This window comes from Lithobates pipiens, unplaced genomic scaffold, assembly GCF_037356315.1.
Source record: "Lithobates pipiens isolate NorthernLeopardFrog02 unplaced genomic scaffold, aLitPip1_a1.2 Scaffold_19, whole genome shotgun sequence".
In the NCBI taxonomy this organism is placed as follows: Eukaryota; Metazoa; Chordata; class Amphibia; order Anura; family Ranidae; genus Lithobates; species Lithobates pipiens.
In genome coordinates, this window is record NW_027507764.1 from 70,912,637 (window position 1) to 70,938,009 (window position 25,373).

General features: G+C 41.7%; 1 protein-coding gene across 9 annotated transcripts in view; it reads left to right on the forward strand.

Moving 5' to 3' along the window:
- Positions 1-25,373, forward strand: part of ADAM22 (ADAM metallopeptidase domain 22) — a 462,480-nt gene that overhangs the window by 76,062 nt on the left and 361,045 nt on the right. For all 9 annotated transcript variants that reach the window (XM_077490871.1, XM_077490878.1, XM_077490879.1 and 6 more), the window contains exon 3: positions 20,016-20,092. In XM_077490871.1, the coding sequence (XP_077346997.1) occupies positions 20,016-20,092 (77 nt within the window). The remainder of the gene's footprint in view (positions 1-20,015; positions 20,093-25,373) is intronic.

Genomic DNA, 25,373 nt, shown 5'->3' on the forward strand with positions numbered 1-25,373 from the left:
CTAACTTTAGCATAGCTGGGACCTCAATGAGCTCCTGTTAAATATCAGCTGGACTTCCTGAGAGGGCAGCAGTGGCGTTGCTATGGGGGTTTGTGGGCCGCACCAGGTGACACCCACCAGAGAGTGACACCATCAAGTAGGAAGGGGGGGAAAGACTGATACCGTTTTTTACCATCCGGGGGGGTTGACATCATGTTTTAACTTGACAGGTGACACCAACCCTAGTGATGTGACTGGATGGTAGATGCCCTCCAGGCTGGGAACTTCTCCTTCTGGACAGAAACAGGGCTGCCCCATACCATTGTATGCACTCTCTACCCCCCTACTGGGCAGCCTCACTATACTCCCTGCAGTCAAGCCTGCAGAGCCCTGATCAGCCTCGTAAAGTAAACAAAAAACCTCCTTTACCTTCCCTGACTGAGCCAAAATTTGGAGACGAAAGCTATTGGCTACTGGCCTCTATGTAGTCCCGTTGTATGTGTTGTACGTCACCTTGTTCTGAACGATTGTATTTTCCGACAACTTTGTTTGACCGTGTGTATGCAAGACGAGTTTCAGCCAAAATCAGTCGGAAAAAATCCAACGGATTTTGGGGTCGGAATGTCCGACCGTGTGTTTGGGGCATTAGGCGTTCAATTATTTGTCCACCGCAATATTGCAGTCCCGCTATAAGTCGCTGATCGGCGCCTTTACTAGTAAAAAAAAAAGGAAAAAATAAAATAAAAAATCCTATAGTTTGTAGATGCTACAACTTTTGCGCAAACCAATCAATATACGCTTATTCGTTTTTTTTTTTATTTTACCAAAGACATGTAGCAGAATGCATATCGGCCTAAATTTATGAAGAAATTCAAAAAAATTGTTATTTTAAATTGTACATTTTTTACATTTTTCATTGGATATGTTTTATAGCAGAAAGTAAAAAATATATATATATTTTTTTTTCTTTCAAAATTGATGCTCTTTTTTTTTGTTTCTAGCACAAAAAATAAAAACCGCAGAGATAGTGGTGATTAAATACCCACCAAAAGAAAGCTCTATTTGTGGGGAAAAAAGGACATCACTTTTATTTGGGTCGCACGACCGCACAATTGTCAGTTAAAACAACGTAGTGCCGTATCGCAAAAAATGGCCTGGTCAGGAAGGGGGTTAAACCTTCCAGAGGTCAAGTGGTTAATGGGAGGCCATAGTTCTAGTATAAGAAAAAAATATATATTCTTTAGATAACGGTCTGTAATCGCCTTCATCTGTTCTGAAGCCATTACCTACGTGGTGAGATGATTTTTTGCACCATTTCAGTTCAGTGTTTCCTTGAGATCCACACGGGTATGAAGTCACCCAAGCCTGTACATACAACAGTACGCATCCCATGCTTCTTGATATATGCCAGGAGTGTGCCAGGATTTGATGTAACAGCATCCTGAGTTCATGTTCAAAGGAGAAACAAGGAGAGCCGCGGCTGCTTGCGCTGCTGAATGGATTCGGTGATGGACGTTTTTTGCATTATTCATGGAGGGAGAAAGGTGGATCAAGGACGTGAAAGCGCAAACTATTTGTTTCAATAAAAAAAAATAACAATTCAAAGCCACAGTTCACTGTTTGGAGAAATCTCCAGTAATAGTGTTCAAATCCCTACAGAATAAACACTGGATTACGAAATGTTCACATAAATGACTACAATAAATGTGCGATAAATTATATAAATATTTCCCTGCGCAATCAAACGTTATATCTCACGCTATATTTTTATAATTTATTGATTTGTTTTGTTTTCCAACCAGTTTATTGCAGCAATCATGGAGGTATTTGGATTTTTCGAAAACAGGAAAATTAATTTAGACAAGGTGTTCAGCAAACATAATAAAGACTCCAAATGTGCGACGATTACATTTTGGAGCAGAGATTTCAGTACAGCTTCTTTGGCACTGCGATTCCAACATTTTGTAAATAGATGAATAAATTATCATTAAGGCGGTTGTATAGTCATATTTTTAACTTTGACCTACAAGTAAGCCTATAATAAGGCTTGAAAAAAAGGGGAAAAAAAGGGGAAAAAAATTGCGCTACAGAATAAAGAAATGAATAAAGATAAGTAATGCTGCAGTTCTAATATACACCAAAAAAGTTATATACATATATAAATGAGAAAAGAGAAAAACCGCGCAATCCCTAATAATAAATATTAAGGTATAAACACCTCACCCAAAACTGGATATGAACCCTAAGTGATTATAGTTCAATAACACCTGTTTCAGAAAGGAATCTCATTAAGTGCAAAGTGTTATATAAGAAGTGTTATATAAAAAATCACATCACTATAAATCCCAAACCTATTGTGTGACGTATACTAAACATATTTGGCAATACATATGCAACAGTGTCACTAATTACATATACAGTGAATCACAATAATATTGTGCCATATACTGACACACACAAAATAAAAATGTGCAAATAAATAAATCACATAGATTATTGATGTGTCCTCATTGTGATAGTTCTTGTAAAAAAAAACTGATTTTATATATATATATATAAACTGTAGACGAAACACCACGTGTCGCAGATAACTCCAAGTCTCTGAATCGTGTTCCAACGTAGAGCAAACTGAAGTGCACCACCACCAAACAAATAAGATTGGCTCCTTACTAGATATCCTAGTAAGGTGCGCTTTAAGGGGTCAGGTCAGGCCATACATAAACTTGAATCATCCAACCCTGGCTCCACTCTCAAACAGGAACACAACTCGAGAATATTCCAACAGGGAAAGCGAATGGTCCAAATTCAACCTCTCATTCATTGTCCATTAAAAGTGGTGCACTGTGCTCAAAAACATCAGTGAGTTTATTTCTGTTTGCTGCACTTCAGTGTGGTAATTGCACTTTTCCTTTTCAACTGAAAATGGATGATGTTGGCAATAGAAAATCAACTCTCAAATCCCAATGGGATGACCCCACATCCTCGGTATTTAGGGATTTGAGAGTTGATTTTCTATTGCCAACATCATCCATTTTCCATTTTCAGTTGAAAATCACAATATTATTGTGATTCACTGTATATATAATTAGTGACACTGTTGCATATGTATTGCCAAATATGTTTAGTATACGTCACACAATAGGTTTGGGATTTATAGTGATGTGATTTTTTTATATAACACTTCTTATATAACACTTTGCACTTTATGAGATTCCTTTCTGAAACAGGTGTTATTGAACTATAATCACTTAGGGTTCATATCCAGTTTTGGGGGAGGTGTTTATACCTTAATATTTATTATTAGGGATTGCACGGTTTTTCTCTTTTCTCATCTATAATAAGGCTTACCTGTAGGTAAAAAGAATATCTCCTAAACCAATACGGTTTAGGAGATATTCCCCTCGCAATGACCCGCTGACTTCTCGGCTGAAAGTCCGGAAGACACCAGACCCTGCCGGGAAGAAAACTCTTGCGGGAGTGATGACATTGTGGCTCCGGCCACTCACAGCGCCGCGATACCCAGAAGACACGCCAAGGGAACATGTCAGCTCCCTCTGCGTGGACCGAGTGAGATGCTGGCGCCTCGTTCTAAGGTAAGTATTTCATAATGAGCTAGTATGCGGTGCATACTAGCTCATTATGCCTTTTCCCTTACAGGTGTTAAAAAAAAACTCAGCGGGTTTACTTCAGCTTTAAATTTTATGTTTAGTGTTGGGGGATAGGTTCAGGTTAACCACTTGACCTCCGTAAGATTTACCCCATTCATGACCAGGCCATTTTTTTGGTGAACTGGCACTGTATTACTTTAACTAACAATTGAGCGATCATGCAACACTGTACACTAATGACATTTTATATCCTCTTTTTTTCCACATATAGAGCTTTCTTTTGGTGGTATTTGATCACCACTGGGTTTCTTATTTTTTGCACTATAAACGGAAAAAGACTGAAGTTTTAAAAAAGAAAGGCCAATATATTTTACTTTCTGCTATAAAACCTATCCAATAAAAAAAAATATAATTTTTTCATAGCTTTAGGCAAATATGAAATGTGCTACATATTTTTGGTAAAAAAAAAAAAAAAAAAAAAACAATACGTGTTATTGATATATTGATTGGTTTGTGCAAAAGTTATAGGGGTTTATTTACTAAGGCTGGAGAGTGGAAAATCAGGCTCAGTTCTGCATAGAAACCAATCAGCTTCCAGGTTTTATTGCCAAACCCTAACTGAACCAGCTGAGGTTAGAAGCTGATTGGCCTCCAATGCCCAGCTGCACCAGATTCTGAGTGCTCCGGCTTTGATAAATCTAACCCATATCGTCTACAAACTGCATATACTGTAAAAAAAAATAATTGTACTAGTAATGGTGGCGATTAGCGACTTATAGTGGGACTGTGATAGTATGACGGACAATCTGACACTAATTGACATTTTGTGGGAACCAGTGACACTAATACAGTGATCAGTGCTTAAAATATGCACTGACATTGTACAAATGACACTGGCTGGGAAGGGGTTAAACATCTAGAGCGATCAAAGGGTTAAATGTGTGCCTAATCAGTGTTTGTGTGTGTACTGTGAGGGATGTGGCTGGTTTTTATTCTCACCACATCCCTACTGATGGGACAGAGCTCTGTCTTGTTTACATAGACAGAGTTCTGTCCTCTCTTACTCCTTGCCAATCAGCCGGTGTCGGCAGTCATTCATTGGCTGGCACCCGCTGATCGGAGTAATTGCAGCACAGGTGGCACGCGCACCTACTACCCGGAAGAGCAGAATCATGTGTATATATAAATACATTATAAATGCCTTTTTTCACATAACATATCCTCTGTTCTCAGTTGCATAAGAGCTATGGGAGGAGAAACAGTGGCACACTGGTCTTCCCAGTGAAAAGCTGTGCAGAGAAGGTGTGTCAGGATAAGTCTGACCATTGGAGGAGGGCAGACTGAGTTCCCAGTATAGCTAGGGAGCTGACCACGCTGTGTTCTCCTGCTTAGTGTAGTCAGTTTTCATTAGGAAAGCAGGGGGAATTACAAGAACACCATTGATTTTCCACAACAGAAAAGAAAAACAAAGAGAACAGGATCCTTTTTCTTACAAGTACATGGTACAGCAGGCACATGTCAGGAATATGAAATGTTGTGTTTCCGTATTACTTAAAGCAGAAAATTTATTTTTGGAAATTCTGGTACCAAGGCTCCTAGACCAAATGCAACCAAGTACATCTCCATTGCATGCACATATGCACCGCCGGTATCTAAGGCCAGGTGGAGACCGGCGGCACATATGTGCATGCATGCCGGTATTTCTTTGTAACGCCCTCATACATAGGCTGCTAGGCAAATTTAGTTTGGGCTTCTGCTGTACCTACAGAAGCTGCTTGAGCCTCCACAGACTGGGAATTTGATTGCCTCCCCCTGACACTAGGAGACACTTCTGGAGATTAGGGCAAAAGGATTCAAATACCTGGCCTGAATATTTAGTAGTCCGATCCCTGAGGAGGTGTATCAAAATGGTGGATGGGTTCCTGTTAAAAAAAGCTGGAGCCCGGAGAAAAGGGTCGTTCCCTGAGTGGGAATGGATCTGTGAGCTCCAGGGGCTTTTTGCCCTTGGGCCCTCCTGCACTGAATGCTGGGCTACCTTTTTTAGCCCGCAATCATGGACTGTGGAGAACATTCCAAGACCCCATAAGTAGAGCGTTTTCACTTGCACTGAAGCTTCATGATCCCCAGCCATGAAGCATGGACTACTTCAGTTTCCTAGTACCTGCTCTACACTTTGCTGCATGGTCCTTGACTGTCCTGGCTTGCTACTACTACTCATATAACTACTACTACTGCAAAAATAGAAGTGTCCTCCATTAGCACCCTCTTTCATTTCTGAACCCCCTCAAAAGTTCTACTAGCAATAAAGTCACATTAAAAAGGCACCCCTAGACTGTTTATTGAGCCTGAGTGGATAAAATGCTTCTGAGTGCCTGGCTGCCCTGCACTGATCACCAGTGTACATCTACTGTGGATCCTACAGGGGTAGCGCTACATTTGTGCATGTGCACGAGCACTACCAGCTTCTGGCAGGTTGTCAGTGAACAAACCTGTGGCGTTTGTGCACGTGGGCAGAAATCCATCATGTATGTGCACTAGTACCACACAGCTACGTCTTGGTTAAACATTGCTACCTGGGATAGCTGTGACGTAGCTATCCTGGGAGGCAGGAGGGCCTGGCCTTGGCAAGAAACCCAGAAGCACTTCTTTGCTGCCCAAAAAAATATGAAAAGGTAAAAATAGAATGATTTTTTTTTTTTAGCCTTATTGCTCTTTCACATGGGCTGTCCGATCATGTCCCCCTGTCAGTTCAGGCGGTCCTGATTGGACCCTCCATTCACCCCTATGGAGCGGTGGATTTCATAAGACATCCGCCTTTATCCGAATCTGTCCACAAATCCAAACGGATGGTGAGCCAATTTTCAGGATCGGTCCTTTTTCATCTGATCTCCCCATAGAGGAGAGGGGGACTGGGTCTGTCTCCACTCTGCTCAGTAAGTGGAGACAAACCTGTCATCCGCCTGCTCAGCGGGAATCGGAGGAGTGTTCCCCCGCTGAGCAAGCAGAGTCCAGCAAACAGAGGTGCCCGGGTGAAAGGGGCCTAACTGTAATGAGAAGAAACCCTTCCAAAGTTAGGCAATCCTTGGTTGTCCTCAGACTCACAGTCACCAATACTGACTCTTTTCACTTTCATTTTAACCATAAAGAGGACAAATAGGGAGTTATGCCCCGTACACACGAACAGAATTTCCGTCTGAAAAATCTTGGATGGTTTTTTCGACGGAATTCCGCTCAAGCTTGGCTTGCATACACACAGTCACACAAAAGTCCTCTGAACTTTTGAGCATTAAGAACACGGTGACGTACAACACTATGACGAGCCAAGAAAATGAAATTCAATGCTTCCGAGCATGCGTTGAATTGTTTCCGAGCATGCGTGGTCTTTTGCGTGTCGGAATTGCATACAGACGAACGGAATTTCCAATAAGAACTTTTTCCGACGGAAAAATAGAGAACCTCCTCCCAATTTTTTGCTGGTTGAAATTCAGACAGAAAAAGTTGGATGGAGCGTACACATGGTCAGAATATCCGACCAAAAGCTCCCATCACACTTTTTCCGACAGAAATTCTGCTTGTGTGTACTGGACATTGTACTTTAATGCCAGCTGGTGTATTTTCTAGATGTAGTAGGAATGTAAAAAATGTTGCTAATGCCTGGTCACATTTGCTAATTACACAAACAACGAGGAAAACTGTCTTGTGTTAAAATTTTAAATTAATGGAATTTGTAAAGTTGTAATTGTCATTTACAAACCACATAATAGCAGGCTTTTTTTAATTGAATCCAGTGATTAAAATGTGAGATTCTTTAAGGAGCATTACTTTGATTTTGATTCTGACAATTACTTCATTCAGCTGGCAGTGGTGGGTGGAGGACAAAGGAAGTGGATGGAGAAATTCCCTCTTCCCTTCCTCTTCCATGCCAGGACATTGTATTCTGACAACGGGACTTGCTGCTGATTGGCTACAGGTGCTAATCGACAAACGTTTTCCAGCATATCCCTTTTGGCAGAAGTTGATTAAACAGTTGACTTTGGTTTAACAGGGATGGTCACACATGGATCAAAGTTTCCTGATAAAACCATCTATCTATGGGCAGCTTAAACTAGACCTTCATCTCAAAAGACAATATGGGTGTATCGGGTTCCAGCCCCCTCCCTGTACCACAATTTCCTATTAGACTAGAATGACGTTGCACACGTGTGCCGATGTGCTGATGGTCTCTGTTGTGCTTTTGGAGACCTTTTGACACATCTGTGCACAGATGAACAGCACAGTGAAGGAGGAATGGGACCTCTTGCCGCACACGTGTGTGCCAGGTCCTGAAGCCCAGGCAGAGCTCTTCAGCACATCTGTACGTATCCTGGACTATTGAAAAATGTCAGGCCCACAAAACTCACTGTAAGCCACTGCAGCCAATCAGGAAGCTTATACTTACCATTTAATTGAGGATATATGCAACTTTTACTACCTGGTCATCATCAAAGAAACATACACCAGTCAAAACTTTAAATTTATTTTAGAAGTACAGGGGTTGGACAAAAATATGGCACCACTACATGATTTGCAGGTGTGAAAGTGACAAAATTTTTTGCATTGAAAGCGGAAGTGATGTAACATGGGATGGTAGGCGGCATAAACTCCAAACGTACAAAGAACATGCGATACACCACAGTGGATTATTAAGAGCCACGGCCTTGTTTATTGGTTTTCACAAATATAAACAATCACCAATTCACCATTATGCCGCGTACACACGGCCGGACTTTACCGGCAGAAAAAGTCAGACGGAATCGTTTCATTGGATATTCCAATCGTGTGTATGCCTCATCGGACTTTTTTTTATTTGAAAATTCTGACGGACCTAGAAATAGAACATGTTTTAAATCTTTCCGACAGAATCAATTCCTATTGGGAAAACCGCTCGTCTGTATGCTGTTCCAACAGACCAAAAACTATGCATGCTCTGAAGCAAGTACGAGACTGCAGCTACTGGCTATTGAACTTCCTTTTTCTAGTCCTGTCGTACGTGTGGTACGTCACCACGTTCTAGACGGTCAGACTTTGTTGTAATCGTTTCAGCGGTACTCCGTCAGAGTTTATTCCGACAGAAAAACCGTTTGTGTGTACGGGGCATAAATCTTTCAATGATTACTTTAAGGCTCTATGCACACTAGCATTTTTTAAGCACCTAGAAGCTGTTATTAGCATTTTTTTATTCTGCTTAATAATGCTAAATAATGCTATCCTATGTGTCCATGCACACTACTAGGGTATTGGCGTTTTTTGAGCTTCAGCGTCTAAGAGCAGAAAAATTTTTTTTTTTGTAGAGTCTCTTGGAGTGTTTTTCTGGAATGTTCTGGGGGATTAGGTGACCAAATCCTATAGGAGCTCCCAGATCTTCAAGAACATTCTCAATCTGCTGACCTTTATTGCCCTATTGCGAAACCCCCCTTTAAAATCAGTCAATGGGGGCTTAAAACTCCTACCGCTACCATCCCATGAGGAAAGGGGAGGCCTCAAAACAGGCTATCCCCTCTTTCCTCACATTCTTTTGCTTCTGCTGTGAGCCTGTGTCCCAATATCAATGCTCAAAAGAGGAGAGAGTGGTGCCACACCCACGTGTGGACGATCAATCAATGGAAGAATATGGTCTGATGAATCAAGCTTCACGCAGTTCCCATCCACTGGACATGTTTACATGTGGCAAACACCTTCTCAAGCTTATGACCAGGACTGTCTTGTGCCAATGGTAAAGCATCATTGTTTGGACATCCAAATCTTGGTATCCTGCAGGCTCCATCATCACCTTGGAAGGTAGAGTCACTGCCAGAGACTATTTACAAAGTTTGGCTGACCATGTACACCCCATGAAACGACGATAATGACGATAATGCTCTAACACAGCTGGTGTTGCTGAATCGTGGTTTGACGAGCATGCAGATGAAGTCTCGCACTTTCCGTGGGTGCCACAGTCACCAGACCTCAATATCCTAGAGTCACTATAGTCAATTTTGGAGAACAAAGTTGTTTTCCGCCTCTGGCATCTCTGTGTGAACTGGAACGATTTTTGCATGAAAAGTGATATCAGATTCCATTATCCACCATCCAAGACATATATTTGTCAATTCCCAGGAGAATTCAGGCCGTCTAGGATGCCAAAGGTGGTCCAACACCCTATTAGGTAACAATTTTGTTCTTTTACCTGGTGTTTCCAAATTTATTTCCCACTCCTGTACTTTTAGAAATCAAACCCTGCTTGCTGAGGACTTTAGTTTTTCCTCTCGGCATTGCCTAAGTAGACCAAACCTCTGAGATCCTCTGGTTTCAGGTGACAGTCCGGGGACACCTTGTCCTGACAATGCAATTTTGCAGAGCAAGTATTACTGGCTCTACCAACATGATGATTTCTACAGACACTGTATCAATGCACACTCTGGGACTGCCACATTGTAAGGGTCAGTTTACATCCGTGTAGTGCATTTTACATGTATTTTATGTGTGTTACCATTGATTAGATATGTTAACGCTTCAGATTATTCTGAAAAAAAGTTACCGACTTACCTTTATAGAGCTGAACTCAAGGCAAATAACTATATAAAAGGATGAAATGCATATATGGAATATGTTCTACCTGCCAAAGGATTTGTATTTTTGTCCATCTAGTTCTTAGATGTACACAGCTCTGCCACACAGCACAGCCCTGTTGCAGTTAACCTTCACCTGAAAAAAAAAAATATTTGAACCTGGTGACGTGATGTCAGTGAGAAAGAAGAATGAGCAGATGATGATGTCATCATTGTTCTGCTGCTACATCATTGTCCAATAAGAAAGCTGGGGGTTTATTCTTCTGGCAAAAATTGTGCTGCTGCAGTTGCGATTGTGGTTTAGATTAAGGCTGTATTTATACTTGGCGATTTGCAAAATCGCCAAGAATTGCAGCGATTCTGCCGTGACTCCAAATCGTGTGGCAGTCTCTGCAAAATGCTCAACGTGCAAATGTGGATTGATAGTGCTGCAATCGTGGCAAAATACGCCTTTAAAAATCACGTTAACCTTGTTGCCCAAAAGGAAGCAGGAATTTCTTTTAGGCAACAAACGTGTATAGGGCAGCCCATTGAAATGAATTCGCTGTCTTATGCAGAACGCACCAAAAATCTCACACAAGTCTGCATACAAAGAATGGCAAATCCTTTACCACAGGGGCTTCCGACCCCTTGTTGATGACCAGGCTGCATGGCAGGAAGTGAGCCCCGACCGCGGTCTGGACAGGATTGTCACAGACCATGGTCGCCGCTCACCTCCTGCTGTGTGGCCGTGCCACGTAGCCGGTGTGTCCTCTCCCACATCTCCCACCTGCCCGCTGATGTCATCCTATCATCAGTGCAGGGGGCGGGAGTAGCTGGAGATCTGGACAGAGACAGTCTTTTCATATTAACGGTAAAAGTAATCACCTGCTTGTTGGGCAGCTCCCATCCTCCGACCAGATCTGCAGCTCCTCCCTCCTCCTGACTTGGCGATGCGGGAGAGGACACACAGGCTGGTAACTGCCTCCTCCCTGAGAAATGTAGGACCTGTAAGGTTTTTTTTTTTCCCATCAAGTTTTTATTGCTGTCTGTGTCACCACTGGGAAAATTCACCCTCCTGGTCAACATTGTCACATAAAGTGATGGAAATCCAAAATGTTACTGTTGTCGACAGAAAATGAAGTGAGGGTAAATCTTTGAATGAGGACAGCTGTCCAGGTGAAAACTAAGTTTGGCCACAGCTTGGGTGCAGTGCAGTGTACCAGTGGTTTTCATGCAGGTTACTCGCAGTGTCTTATAGACTTCTATTATGTCCTGCGTTTTTTGCTGTGTTTTCCCCAAACTCACCAAAAGTACTGCATGCTGCATCTTTGGTGCACTTTCAGAAAATGCACCAAAAACTTGAGAAATTACAGTAGTCTGTAGGAAACCTTGGGTAACCTGCAGAAAAACCGCAGGTTTGCCACGTTGCACCCATGCTGCGGTTATCAATGTGAATGCACCCTGAGGCTTGATGCACACCTACGCATTTTTAGTGCTTTTTGCATTTTGCAGATTTGAACTACAGTCCATTTAACATGGTTTCCTATGGAACACGTTCTGTAGTGCAAAATGCAAAAAGCACTAAAAATGCATAAGTGTGAATCAAACCTAATGCCGCGTACACACGACGGTCTTTCCGACGGAGTTCCGACAGAGTTCCGCTGAAACTGACTTGCCTACACACGATCTCACAAGTCCGTTCGTTAAGTCTGGATTCACACCTATGCATTTTTAGTGCTTTTTTGCATTTTGCAGATTTGAACTACAGTCCATTTAACATGGTTTCCTATGGGACACGTTCTGTAGTGCAAAATGCAAAAAGCACTAAAAATGCATAAGTGTGAATCAAACCTAATGCCGCGTACACACGACGGTCTTTCCGACGGAGTTCCGACAGTCCATTTAACATGGTTTCCTATGGGACACGTTCTGTAGTGCAAATCTGCAAAATGCAAAAACTAAAAATGCATAAGTGTGAATCCAGCCTTAGAACGTGATGACGTACGACGGGACTAGAAAAAGAACATTCAATAGCCAGTAGCCAATAGCTGCCCTTGCATCATTTTTGGGCCATCGGAATAGCATACAGACAAACGGTTTTCCCGATAGGAATTGATTCCGTCTGAAAGATTTAAAACATGTTCTATTTCTAGGTCCGTCAGAATTTTTGAAAAAAAAAGTCAGATGAAGCACACACACGATCGGAATATCCAATGAAATGATTCCGTCTGACTTTTTCTGCAGGAAAGTCCAACCGTGTGACCGACAGCATTAGAAGAGAATTTTACTCACTTTGTAATGATTTCTTCTCACTCACTTCCTGTTGGGTCTCTGGGACAGGGTCATACTGTACATAAATAAAAAAATTGACAGGGGTTTTACCTATTTCCCATTCAGTGCTGGGGCAAGGTCATCCAGCGCCCAGGGCAAAGATGCCAAACTGCACACCCCGTTCTCTTAGGGTTAGGGTCAGGGTGCCCCCTACCCCTGCAATAAACCATTGCGCCAGGGGCAGCCGTCCCTCCTGCCCACCCCTTGTCCCAGCCCAGTTCCCATTTTATCTAAAAATGTGCTATAGCAATTCTTTAATGTTTGCAAATGTGTTTTACAAAAACAGTGCATTATATATTTTTACTGTTTTTAAGAGTTTTAGTAGCAAATTCTAAATAAAGAGACTTAAGAAGATCTGCCTTAATTGGCTGTTTTGATTAGTTTGATGCCAAGATGGGGAAATGTTACAAAATGAGAAAACAGGAAGCTTTCTTAATTTGGTACACATTAATTGAGCCCTGCTTGTCCTCAGTGGGCGAGCTGCAGAAATTGCTGACTTTCAACATTTGCTAAGTATTTAGTCAGTGGAAGCAGCTGCTGAGTGCTGTGCATGTTGTGAAGTGGGTGACTAGCATGGGATCATTATACCGTGACCATATGGTCTGTGTAGTGATTACATTGCATGGTGCATGTACATAGGGCCCATTTTAGGGCATACTGTAAAGTGAAGTTCCAAACCCACCACTAATTTTGTAAACAATCAAGGAAATACATAAAATGGACGAAAACCACAATGTTTTCCCAGTCTATTTGGTCTGTAATGCCGCGTACACACGATCGGACTTTCCGACAACAAAACCGTGCATTTTTGTTCACAGGGTGTTGGCTCCAACTTGTCTTGCGTACACAATGTTGGCCAACAATTACGAACGTAGTGACGTACAAGACATACGTGATATAGAGCTGCACAATTCTGGCCAAAATGCAAATCATGATTTTTTTGCTTAGAATAAAAAGATCACAATTCTCTCATGATTCTCGTGACGTAAAATCTTTCACATTATACAAAAGAAGAGTGCTGAGAGTGCGCTCCCTGTGCGCTCCGAGCACGGTAGCAGGTGGAGATCGGTAGCAAATCAGAGACAGCCAATTTGTGGTCACATGATCCGAATGCCCGATTCCACCTCCCGGCTTTTAGAACACTTAAAGGGCCGGAGGTGGTCAGCGAGAAGGGGATTAAGAAAGTTTTTTTCAAATTTTAACCAGATGGTACAGATCCACCATCATCCTCCATATATTTTATGTTAATATCATTAAGTGTTGTTGGCAGCACTTTACAGATTAGGGTACCATTCGCCATATATTATGGTCTTGTTAAAAACCTTCTGACAGGTCATCAGATCAATATCACAAAAGCTCATAGATCACCCGACCCCGGAGGACCCCTCCTTTTTTCCTTCGACACAATTATCGCATCCCTGCAAAGCCTTGTCATAGATTTATTTTCCGCCTCAATGCCATTAAACTGTGTATGCCCTTGAAATGGATGCCCCCCTCTGCCCCTCTGTGGTTGCATAAGGTGCAGGTGATTAGGGTGATGGAAGATCTTATTTTCTCCTCTCAAAACATTACAAAATGTGGCTTTACTGGATCAATTTTTCACTTTTTCAGATGAAAGTAAGGCTTCCCCCTTCAGGCCCTGTATCATGCTTGGCCCTATCTTCCTTCTGACACTGCCTTTATATTCATTTTCTTCCCTTCCCTCTGCCTTTTTTTCCTAAGCCCCCCCCTCCCTGTTTGACTTGACATTCTCCAACCACCCACCAACAAACCCCCTTCTATGAAATACGGGGAACTCTGATGGGAACCTTGATGTAGCATGGGCTCTAATGGGGGCTCTGATGTAAGCGGAACTCTGATGGGGACCCTGATGTAGGGGGGACTCTAATGTAAGGGGCACTCTGATGGGGACCTTAATGTAGGGGAGGACTGTGATGGGGATTGTTTCAGTCTGCTAATATTTTTAAATATACGATGGGGCCCTTGTGCTGAAATGTTTGGAGACCTCTGGTCTATGACATCACCATAGGTTTTATATAGTACTTGGCTCTGAGTTTACATAAATAAAAATGTGTTTTGGTTTTGTAAATTGCCCCACTGGGGACATTTTTCAGATGTTTGAGCTTTTTATTCCTACTTTACAAGGAGGGGTTCTCAGATTACCAACCAAAGGAAGCGGGTGACATGGTTTACTGCCTGGTGTAAAAAACTGGAGGGTTACATTTCAATATTGTCTAAAGTGTTCCTTTTTATAGAGTAGAGTCTGTATATCCTGTCTCAGTGCAAGGCTAGGGGTAAGCAATTACCTGCAAGTAGAAAGTTATATGGAAGTCACAACAGTTCATTATCTGATTGGATTTGAAACAAATAGATTTTTTATCACAGCAGTCATTCATCAGGGATGTTGAATGTGTTGTCTGGCATATAGATAGCCAATAAAAAAGAGTTGTATATATTCAGGCTTGTGAACTTGAGAAAAGGCAGGGATGCCTGAAACGATTATTCAATGTTTTGTAAAAATTGGAATGAAAATAAGAGCATGTTTGTGGTGCCCTGATCGACATTCTGGAAGAAATTGTACAAGTGGCGTTGGGAAAATTGTGCACAGAATACAGTGAAGGAAAAAGACATGCCGTCCACCGCTCACCACCAGCACATATATACATTTTATATTATATATATATATGTATATGTGTGTGTGTGTATGTATGTGTGTGTATATATGTGTATATATGTGTGTATATATATATATATATATATATATATATATATATATATATATATATATATATATATATATATATATATATATATATATACACACAGTGCCTTGAAAAAGTATTTACTATATATATATATATATATATATATATATACAGTGCCTTGCGAAAGTATTCGGCCCCCTTGAACTTTTCAACCTTTTGCCACATTTCAGGCTTCAAACATAAAGATATAACATTTTTATTTTTTGTGAAGAATCACCAACAAGTGGGACACAATTGTGAAGTGGAACGAAATCTATTGGATTTTTGAAACTTTTTTAACTAATAAAAAAATGAAAAGTGGGGCGTGCAAAATTATTCGGCCCCCTTGCGTTAATACTTTGTAGAGGCACCTTTTGCTGCGATTACAGCTGCAAGTCGCTTGGGGTATGTCTCTATCAGTTTTGCACATCGAGAGACTGAAATTCTTGCCCATTCTTCCTTGCAAAACAGCTCGAGCTCAGTGAGGTTGGATAGAGAGCGTTTGTGAACAGCAGTTTTCAGCTCTTTCCACAGATTCTCGATTGGATTCAGGTCTGGACTTTGACTTGGCCATTCTAACACCTGGATACGTTTATTTGTGAACCATTCCTTTGTAGATTTTGCTGTATGTTTGGGATCATTGTGTTGTTGGAAGATAAATCTCCGTCCCAGTTTCAGGTCTTTTGCAGACTCCAACAGGTTTTCATCCAGAATGGTCCTGTATTTGGCTGCATCCATCTTCCCCTCAATTTTAACCATCTTCCCTGTCCCTGCTGAAGAAAAGCAGGCACAAACCATGATGCTGCCACCACCATGTTTGACAGTGGGGATGGTGTGTTGAGGGTGATGAGCTGTGTTGCTTTTACGCCAAACATATCGTTTTGCATTGTGGGCAAAAAGTTCGATTTTGGTTTCATCTGACCAGAGCACCTTCTTCCACATGTTTGGTGTGTCTCCCAAGTGGCTTGGGGCAAACTTTAGACAAGACTTTTTATGGATATCTTTGAGAAATGGCTTTCTTCTTGCCACTCTTCCATAAAGGCCAGATTTGTGCAGTGTACGACTGATTGTTGTCCTATGGACAGACTCTCCCACCTCAGCTGTAGTTCTCTGCAGTTCATCCAGAGTGATCATGGGCCTCTTGGCTGCATCTCTGATCAGTCTTCTCATTGTCTGAGCTGAAAGTTTAGAGGGACTGCCAGGTCTTGGTAGATTTGCAGTGGTCTGATACTCCTTCCATTTCAAAATGATCGCTTGCACAGTGCTAATTGGGATGTTTAAAGCTTGGGAAATCTTTTTGTATCCAAATCCAGCTTTAAAGGGGTTCTGCACTCATAATAAAACATTTGCCCATTCTGTTGCCTCTAGTTCATATATTTGATAATGCCACCTGTTTTTTTTTTTTTTGATTCACCTACCTTTTGTAATCTGTAGTAGTTTATTTTCATCCCCTGCGGCGATGGGCGGTCTCTTGCGGGGATCAGCATCATTTCCTGCTGAAGCCCGCACTGTCTCCTGGGATCTCGTTCAGGTAATCCCAGGAGACATCTCGTGAGATGTCGGGTGCATTAGCCGCAATGTCTCCTGGGATTACCTGAACGAGATCCCAGGAGACAGTGCGGGCTTCAGCAGGAAATGATGCTGATCCCCGCAAGAGACCGCCCATCGCCGCAGGGGATGAAAATAAACTACTACAGATTACAAAAGGTAGGTGAATCAAAAAAAAAAAAAAACAGGTGGCATTATCAAATATATGAACTAGAGGCAACAGAATGGGCAAATGTTTTATTATGAGTGCAGAACCCCTTTAAACTTCTCCACAACAGTATTACGGACCTGCCTGGTGTGTTTCTTGGTCTTCATGATGCTCTCTGCGCTTTCAACAGAACCCTGAGACTATCACAGAGCAGGTGCATTTATACAGAGACTTGATTACACACAGGTGGATTCTATTTATCACCATCAGTCATTTAGGACAACAATGGATCATTCAGAGATCCTCGCTGAACTTCTGGAGTGAGTTTGCTGCACTGAAAGTAAAGGGGCCGAATAATTTTGCACGCACCACTTTTCAGTTTTTTATTTGTTAAAAAAGTTTAAAATATCCAATAGATTTCGTTCCACTTCACAATTGTGTCCCACTTGTTGGTGATTCTTCACAAAAAATTAAAATTTTATATCTTTATGTTTGAAGCCTGAAATGTGGCAAAAGGTTGAAAGGTTCAAGGGGGCCGAATACTTTTGCAAGGCACTGTATATTTATATACTTTTATATTAATACATTTCTAAGTTTTTTTTCATTAATTGTTGATCAGTTGCCTTTAAAAGTCCCCTAGTATTCCTTGGGGGGGTACTTTTTTCTTATTATATTGTTCAAATTGGGATGTTGGCAACATATGGGTCTTTTAGGTTGGATTTCTATAAACCAGATGCAGACCTATGACATGACATCACCTGTTGCTGGATAAGGTTCCTAAGGCTAGACTCACACATGCATGTTGGGAATGCGCACAAAATCACAAGCTTTTCTGACATGCACAGAAACGCCTTGCTCTTTAGCAGATGTTCAGTGGTGTCATTAATTGTTAATGGCACCCCAACACATCTGCTAATGTGCTAAACTGAGGAGGTGTGGGATGTTTTTAGAAAAGGACCAAGGATTTTTTTTTCACTTGTTGTGAGTGTGTGTGTGTGTAGGGAATCCTATTAAAATGAACACGCACTCACTCCATTGAACCCGTATGGTGTGAACCTAGCCTTTAAAATTGCAAGTTCAATCATACATGTCACAGGTGGACAGGATTTTTTTTTTTCTGAGCAGAAATTGGACAGAATAGCTGCAAGTAAAATGACTAAATATAGTATCAGGTAATTACGAAGCTACAACAGGAGATAGGTTTCAGCATAGATGATAGTATGATGGCTCTGTTCAATTATTTTATTGCACATCCCATGAGGCTAAAAGCCTGGGGCATACTGCTCCTCTTGTCTCCCAGGATTTTATCCAACTTCCGTTAGTAGCTTTATTACTTGTCCCAAATTTCTAGGAGAGATACAGCACACCACAATGTTTTTTGCTTTTAATATTAAGTTTTATTTTTCATTGATAGTTGCTCTTTGAAGTTATAGCTTTTAGGAAACAGGAAGTCGGCTTTACGTGTAAAATCATTTGGACCAGAACCTGATTTCAATAACCGCCCATGCAGGCCGTTCATTTAGGCTGGGTTCACACTAGAGATTGCAGCGGCTCACAGCAGGAGTCCAGCGCATCTCCATTCACCATTTCAGGTCCAATTTCAGCGTGAATTTTGGGCTGAATTTGGACCTGAAACAGGCCAAAAGACGCACAGGGCCCCTGTGCAATTCGCACTGGAGCCGCTGCGGAGATGTGTGAACCGACTCCATAGGGAGCTGGTCACATTCTCCCGACATGCAAATTTAATTTGCAGTAGTGTGAACCCAGCCTAAATAAGTTCAGTCAAGTTATTTCAAAGAAAAAATAGATGAAGTTTACATCAGCTATTCATCAGTTTGTCATTATTTTTTACATCAGTTTATTACATCTGCCAGCTAGAGTCCATAACCACTTGAGTCCTGGAGCCATTTTTTCATGCAAAAACAGACAATCTGTTCTTTTAAAGGAAGAAAAATAGGGCTTTGATCCATTCCAAAAAACTGATGTTGATGGAAGCGGATGTAAAGGGATGTGAATGGATGACCATCTGTTTGCATCCGTATTTCCATAGAGATGCATTGATGTCCATTTTTATCTGTCAACTGATGAATGAAAAACAGGCATGTATGAAAGGGGCCATAAGGGCCTAAAGCAGAACCTTCACTAAAAAGCGAAGTATGGGTGAGTATAAGGTATACTTCCGATATACCCTCAGCTGTGTCCAATCCTTCCCAAAAATTTCTTCATGTTCCCATTTATTCAGAAAGATATTGGCCACACTGGGGGCATACTTAGCCCCCATAGCTACACCTTTGATTTGGTTGAAAAAATGACCCCCGTACCAGAAGTAGTTGTTAGACATCTTAAGTCCTTCGACCAAAAATGCTATCTGAGCACATTTCAGTTTTGTGTGTTTATGTAGGGACCATCTAACCGCTTCTAAGGCATCAGTTTGTTTAATGTTTGTATAGAGGGACTCAACATCAGCTGTTACCAACTTAATAGGACCGTCAAAATCAACATCTTTTAATAGTCCCTTTAGTTCCTTCCCATTCTTCAAAAAAGCCCTTCCCTTAGCTGCCAGTGGTTGAAATAATGAGTCTAAATATTCAAAAAACCTAGAGTACAGGAAATTTATCCCACTTATGATTGGTCTTTCCGGGTAGGGATGGCTTGTTTTTATGCATTTTTGGTAATTGATACATTACCTGGATTTTAGGGGCTCTGAGATTGAAATATTTTGCTTCTTTCTTATCTAACATTTTATTACTCGTACCCTTTTTTTTTAGCCAATCTTCAAATCTTTTCTTCAATTTAAGTGTGGCATGCCATGACAACCTAGTATATGTGTCTTTATCTCTCAAAATTCTGATCATTTCTGCTATATATTCTGTTCACATATAATTATTATGGACATTTCTGATGTCTGATGGTTTATTTTATTGTGCACTTTATTGATCAGATACACAGTGTATATTATTAATTTGATATTTGATTTATATATATATATATATATATATATATATATATATATATATATATATATATATATATATATATATTTGTATTATCATTCAATATTAATTGCAGTCTTCTCTTATCTCTACAGTCCACCCATGTCGCACAGGCCAGCTTTCAAATCGACGCCTTTGGAACGTCGTTCATCTTGGATGTTGAACTGAACCAGTAAGTACAACAATCTAACTAGAGAAATCATAATACATTGATTCCCAACCCCCCCCCCCCCCTTTTTTTTATCATAAGAACCTTATTGAAATGTCACAAAGTGCGCCGTGCCATGCTGCACCGAAAAAAGAAAAAGTACTGCATGCCATAACTTTTTCTCAGTGCACATCACCTCAGCATGGCAGTGTGAACTGGCAGGATAAGAAGCAAGGATGTGTGCCTTGTCTTACAATGGACTGTGAAAAAGTCCTTATACACTTCTGTCATTAAAAAGCTGCCTCTCAGCATTCATTCAGCAGACTTTAGCTCTGCTTTAGACCCCTTTCACACTGGGGGGGGGGGGGGGCTTTACAGTTTTCATGCTAAAAACAGCACCCGTAAAGTGGCTGTAAACTGCCTCTTTTGCAGCCCCAGTATGAAAGCCTGAGTGCTGGGGCGGTGCACTTGCAAGACAGGATAAAAACAGGATAAAAACGGCTATAACTAGTTTTAGCGGCACTTTACTGCTAACGCCCGCACCGCCCCAGTGTGAAAGGGGTCTTAACCACTTTCCAACCAGGTCACGCATATATACTGCAGCAGGTTGGCAGTGCAAAATGTCGTACCTGTACGGTGGCTTGCACAGGCGTAGTGGTGGATGCACGCTGCCATTGGCACTCTCTCATTCCTGTTGCACAATGCAGGAGCGGGTCGGGCGGACTTAATGTCCGCCGGTGACCCGTGATCGCCTAGTACAGAGGCAGAGCGAGGATCTGCCAGTGTAAACAAGATGAAAGCACTCATGAGGAGTGTGGGATGTTACAATGGTCCACTGTTGTCACCATCAGGAAGTCTGCTCTGAGAAATTCCTTGCAGCTATTACTAGAGTGCGTCTAGACAGGAAGTGGCTTCAAAAAAGCTGCAGAAAACAAGCAGCACCTATTTGTAACAAAGGATGAAAAAAGGGAAATAAATGGCCATGGTTTATGATACACAGTGCTTTAACAAACTGAATTAGGGTTAGGGTTTGCATATACTTGGGTGGAGATCCTCAAGCCAGGCTCCTGGAAAGGATGTGGGTGGGTGGGGATCCTCCAGCCAAGCTCGTGGAAAGGATGGCGGTGTGTGGAGTTCCTCCAGCCAGGCTCCTGGAATAGATGGGGATGGGTGGAGATCCTTCAGCCAGGTTCCTGGAAAGTATGGAGGTGGGTGAAGATCCTTCAGCCAGGTTCCTAGAAAGGATGGGGGTGGGTGGAGATCCTTTAACCAGGCTCCTAGACAGGATGGGGGTGAAAGGAGATCGCCCAGTTAGGATCATGGACAGAATGGGGGTAGGGGAAAATCCCTCAATCAAGGTCATGGATAGTGTGGGACGGGGCAACATCCCCAAGCCAGGTTCATGGAGAGAATGGAAATGGGTGGAGATCCTCTAGCCAAGCTCTTGGACAGAATGTTGATGGAAGGAGATTCCTAAGTAGGATTACAGATTACAGGGTTGGGTGGGAGAAGATACCAGATTAATTGATAGGGAATTCATGAAGATATAACTGCCAGGTTCATGGACAGGATGAGCATGGTAAGAGATCCCCCAGCCAACATCATGGACAAGATGTTTGTGGGAGAAAATCCCCAGCCAAGGTCATGGATGACATTGGAGTAGGAGGAAATTCCTCATCCAGGGTTGGATGGGGGTGAAAAGACATATAGTACCATGCTAACAGACAGGATGGGGGTGAAAGGAGATCCCCCAGCCATGCTCATGGACAGAAGAAGATTAATGGATGGAATGGTGGTGAAAAAACATATAGCAGCCAGGCTCATGGACAGAAGAATAGGGCGAGGGAAATTGAATAGAGCATCGCTGTGATCTAAAAGCATTGCTTCGGTGCAGGCTCAGGGATTCCCAGCCATTTATGACTGTTAAACTTCATATAAGCACTGCATTAAGAGGTTGTATCTTACATATTGAAAGAGATAATTACTGATAAGTGTCCATCCATTATTAATGTGCTGCTGCCAAAGAGGCAGTGCAGATAGACGCTTTCTGTTGATTCCACACACGCAGAGGGCAAATGCAACTTGAAGCTGGCATCTCTATTCTGGCAAAACTTAAATGACCTTCTGGCTTCACTAAAGATTTGGCTTAGATAAACTGGAGTCATTTCTGCATTTTGCATTGCAAAAACCCCATATGATTTCAGATAAAACTACATTTTTTACAGATTATCAGGAAAAACCTGGTATATGTAGAAAAGGGGACTTTAAATTACGGTACTATTACAGCAGATACCAAACTAACAGGATTTTCAGATTATTTTAGAAGTCCCTTTCGGCAAACTCGGCACAGAGTGGCAAATTATCTTAAGGAGTTCAGTATGTTCACTCTGCAAATTTTTTGAATGTAGTAAAAAAAAAATACTTTGCAAAGAATACCCAATCATGTGCAAGAAAAAAAAAACAGGATTAATAATTGTACCTGATTGAATGATAGAAGTCAGTAGAGCTTCACTCTATTCACTAAGCTTAGTAAAAATTCAAGGTAAACATGCGCTACCTGTTTAACAAATCATTCACTCAGTCTCTACTGCTTCACCTGTGTATTTTTCTGTATGCTACAAAATCCAAAATATGGATAGAACGTTTCTTTTCATTCTAATATTTCCTAAGAAATATTTGTATGAAAAACAAATGTCTTGTGTTTATTCAGACAGGACTTGAATTGTTTGCACTTGACATGTGTGATGGTTTGGTTCCGATTCAAAAATCGGACTAAATCTTCGTTATTTAGAGGTATACAAAATCTCCGAATAACAATAGTAATGAATTTCTACAAATCTGAAATACATAATAATGAAACAACAAAATTAATTTGTTTCATTCGGAGGTTGGAAGCATCCGAAATAACATAACGACATAACAAATGATCCAAATTGATTCAGATCCATTTTGTTTTGATTTAGCACAACTTATGAAATGAAAACACACTGCAATAAATACAGTAAGGTATAAAAGTGAAATAAGTTGATGATTCCTACTTATTTTGTTTGGGTTGGATGGAGGTGGTGTGGTGGATCAATCTCCGAATCACATCATAACGAATGAATCCAATATTAATTTTATTCCATTTGTTCTTTCGGATACATTTTGTTTTTATGTTTCATTAACATTTTTCATTATTATAAAAATGCACTACATATAAAATGGAATCATATTGCAAAAAATACAGTAAGGTATAAAAGTGAAATAAGATGATGATTCCCATATTGTGTTGGGTTGGATCATAGAGGTGGATCCATCAGAATCTCTGAATCATAACATACTGAACGAATTGGAAATCAATTGTGTTCCATTCGTTCTTTCGGATTCATTTCGTCTTTATTTATTTTACATTTTTCATTCTTATAATAAAATCGGCTCAATCCATTTCTCTTTGTGGGTTGGACTAGCAGGGATGTCTCAGAGTGCATAAGTAATCTCCCAAAATGACAAAGTAACACGTTAAGGTCCAGTTCACACCACTTGCAGTCCAGTGCATTTTTATTCTGCATTAACCACTTGCTTACTGGCAGGGCTCGAGTCCTGCGGGAACGCGTGGGAACGGCGTCCCCGCACTTTTTTCACAGCAGGAACGCCGTTCCCTTTGCAGGACCAGAGCCGCCCGAGGCTCTAGCACAGTCTGCTAGCTGCGTTGTCTTCACAGAGCTGACATCGGAAGAGCAGCACAGTGATGCACGGAGGGCAGGGGCTGGCTCAGTTAACTGATTGGTTAATAGAACTGCTCTGCATTCTATCAACCAATCAGTTAACTGGGGCAGGTCCCGCCCTCTGTCCATCCCTTTGCTGCACTTCCGATGTCATCTGCTGTGTCCTGTGTAAGGTAAGACAGGGAAGAGGGGGCTGTTATGAAGGAGGGAGGGGGAAAGTATCAGAAACTGAAAGGAATGAGGAGAGGTGATATAAAAGGGAGGCAGGGCAGGAATGTGAAGGGGGGTTCTACAAAGGGGGTGAGGACAGGAATGTAAAGGAGGTGCCATAAAGGGGCTGAGGACAGGTTTAAATTTTAAAACTAGCTACTTGGTCATCTTCCGTACTATGTCGCATTCGCAGTCTGGTCATCTCCTGTAGTCGCATTCGCAGTCTGGTCATCTCCTGTAGTCGCATTCGCAGTCTGGTCATCTCCTGTAGTCGCATTCGCAGTCTGGTCATCTCCTGTAGTCGCATTCGCAGTTTGGTCATCTCCTGTAGTCGCATTCACAGTCTGGTCATCTCCTGTAGTCGCATACGCAGTCTGGTCATCTCCTGTAGTCTCATTCCCGGTCTGGTCATCTCCTGTAGTCGCATTCGCAGTCTGGTCATCTCCTGTAGTCTCATTCCCGGTCTGGTCATCTCCTGTAGTCGCATTCGCAGTCTGGTCATCTCCTGTAGTCGCATTCGCACTCTGGTCATCTCCTGTAGTCGCATTCGCACTCTGGTCATCTCCTGTAGTCGCATTCGCAGTCTGATCATCTCCTGTAGTCGCATTCGCAGTCTGATCATCTCCTGTAGTCGCATTCGCAGTCTGATCATCTCCTGTAGTCGCATTCGCAGTCTGGTCATCTCCTGTAGTCGCGTTCGCAGTCTAGTCATCTCCTGTAGTCGCATTCGCACTCTGGTCATCTCCTGTAGTCGCATTCGCACTCTGGTCATTTCCTGTAGTCGCATTCGCAGTCTGGTCATCTCCTGTAGTCGCATTCGCAGTCTGGTCATCTCCTGTAGTCTCATTCCTGGTCTGGTCATCTCCTGTACTATGTCGCATTCGCAGTCTGGTCATCTCCTGTAGTCGCATTCGCAGTCTGGTCATCTCCTGTAGTCGCATTCGCAGTCTGGTCATCTCTTGTAGCATGTCGCATTTGCAGTCACTGTATTTTATGTGAAATATATATATATGCATATGAGTGTATCTTTTTTTTTTTTTTTTTTTTTTGGTAGGGGAGTGGATCTTGGGTGGGAGTTCCCACACTTTTTTCCCCAGGACTTGACCCCTGCTTACTGGGCACCTAAACCCCCCTCATGCCCAGACCAATTTTCAGCTTTTAGCGCTGTCACTCTTTGAATGACAATTGCGCGGTCATACAACACTGTACTCATATGACATTTTTATAATTCCCCCCCCCCACAAATAGAGCTTTCTTTTGGTGGTATTTGATCACCTCTGGGTTTTTTATTTTTTGTTAAAAAGTTAAAAAAGTCAGATTTAAAAAAAATAAAAATACAAAACCGTTTTATATCTTGCTAATAAATTTTGCAAACGGGTATTTTTTCT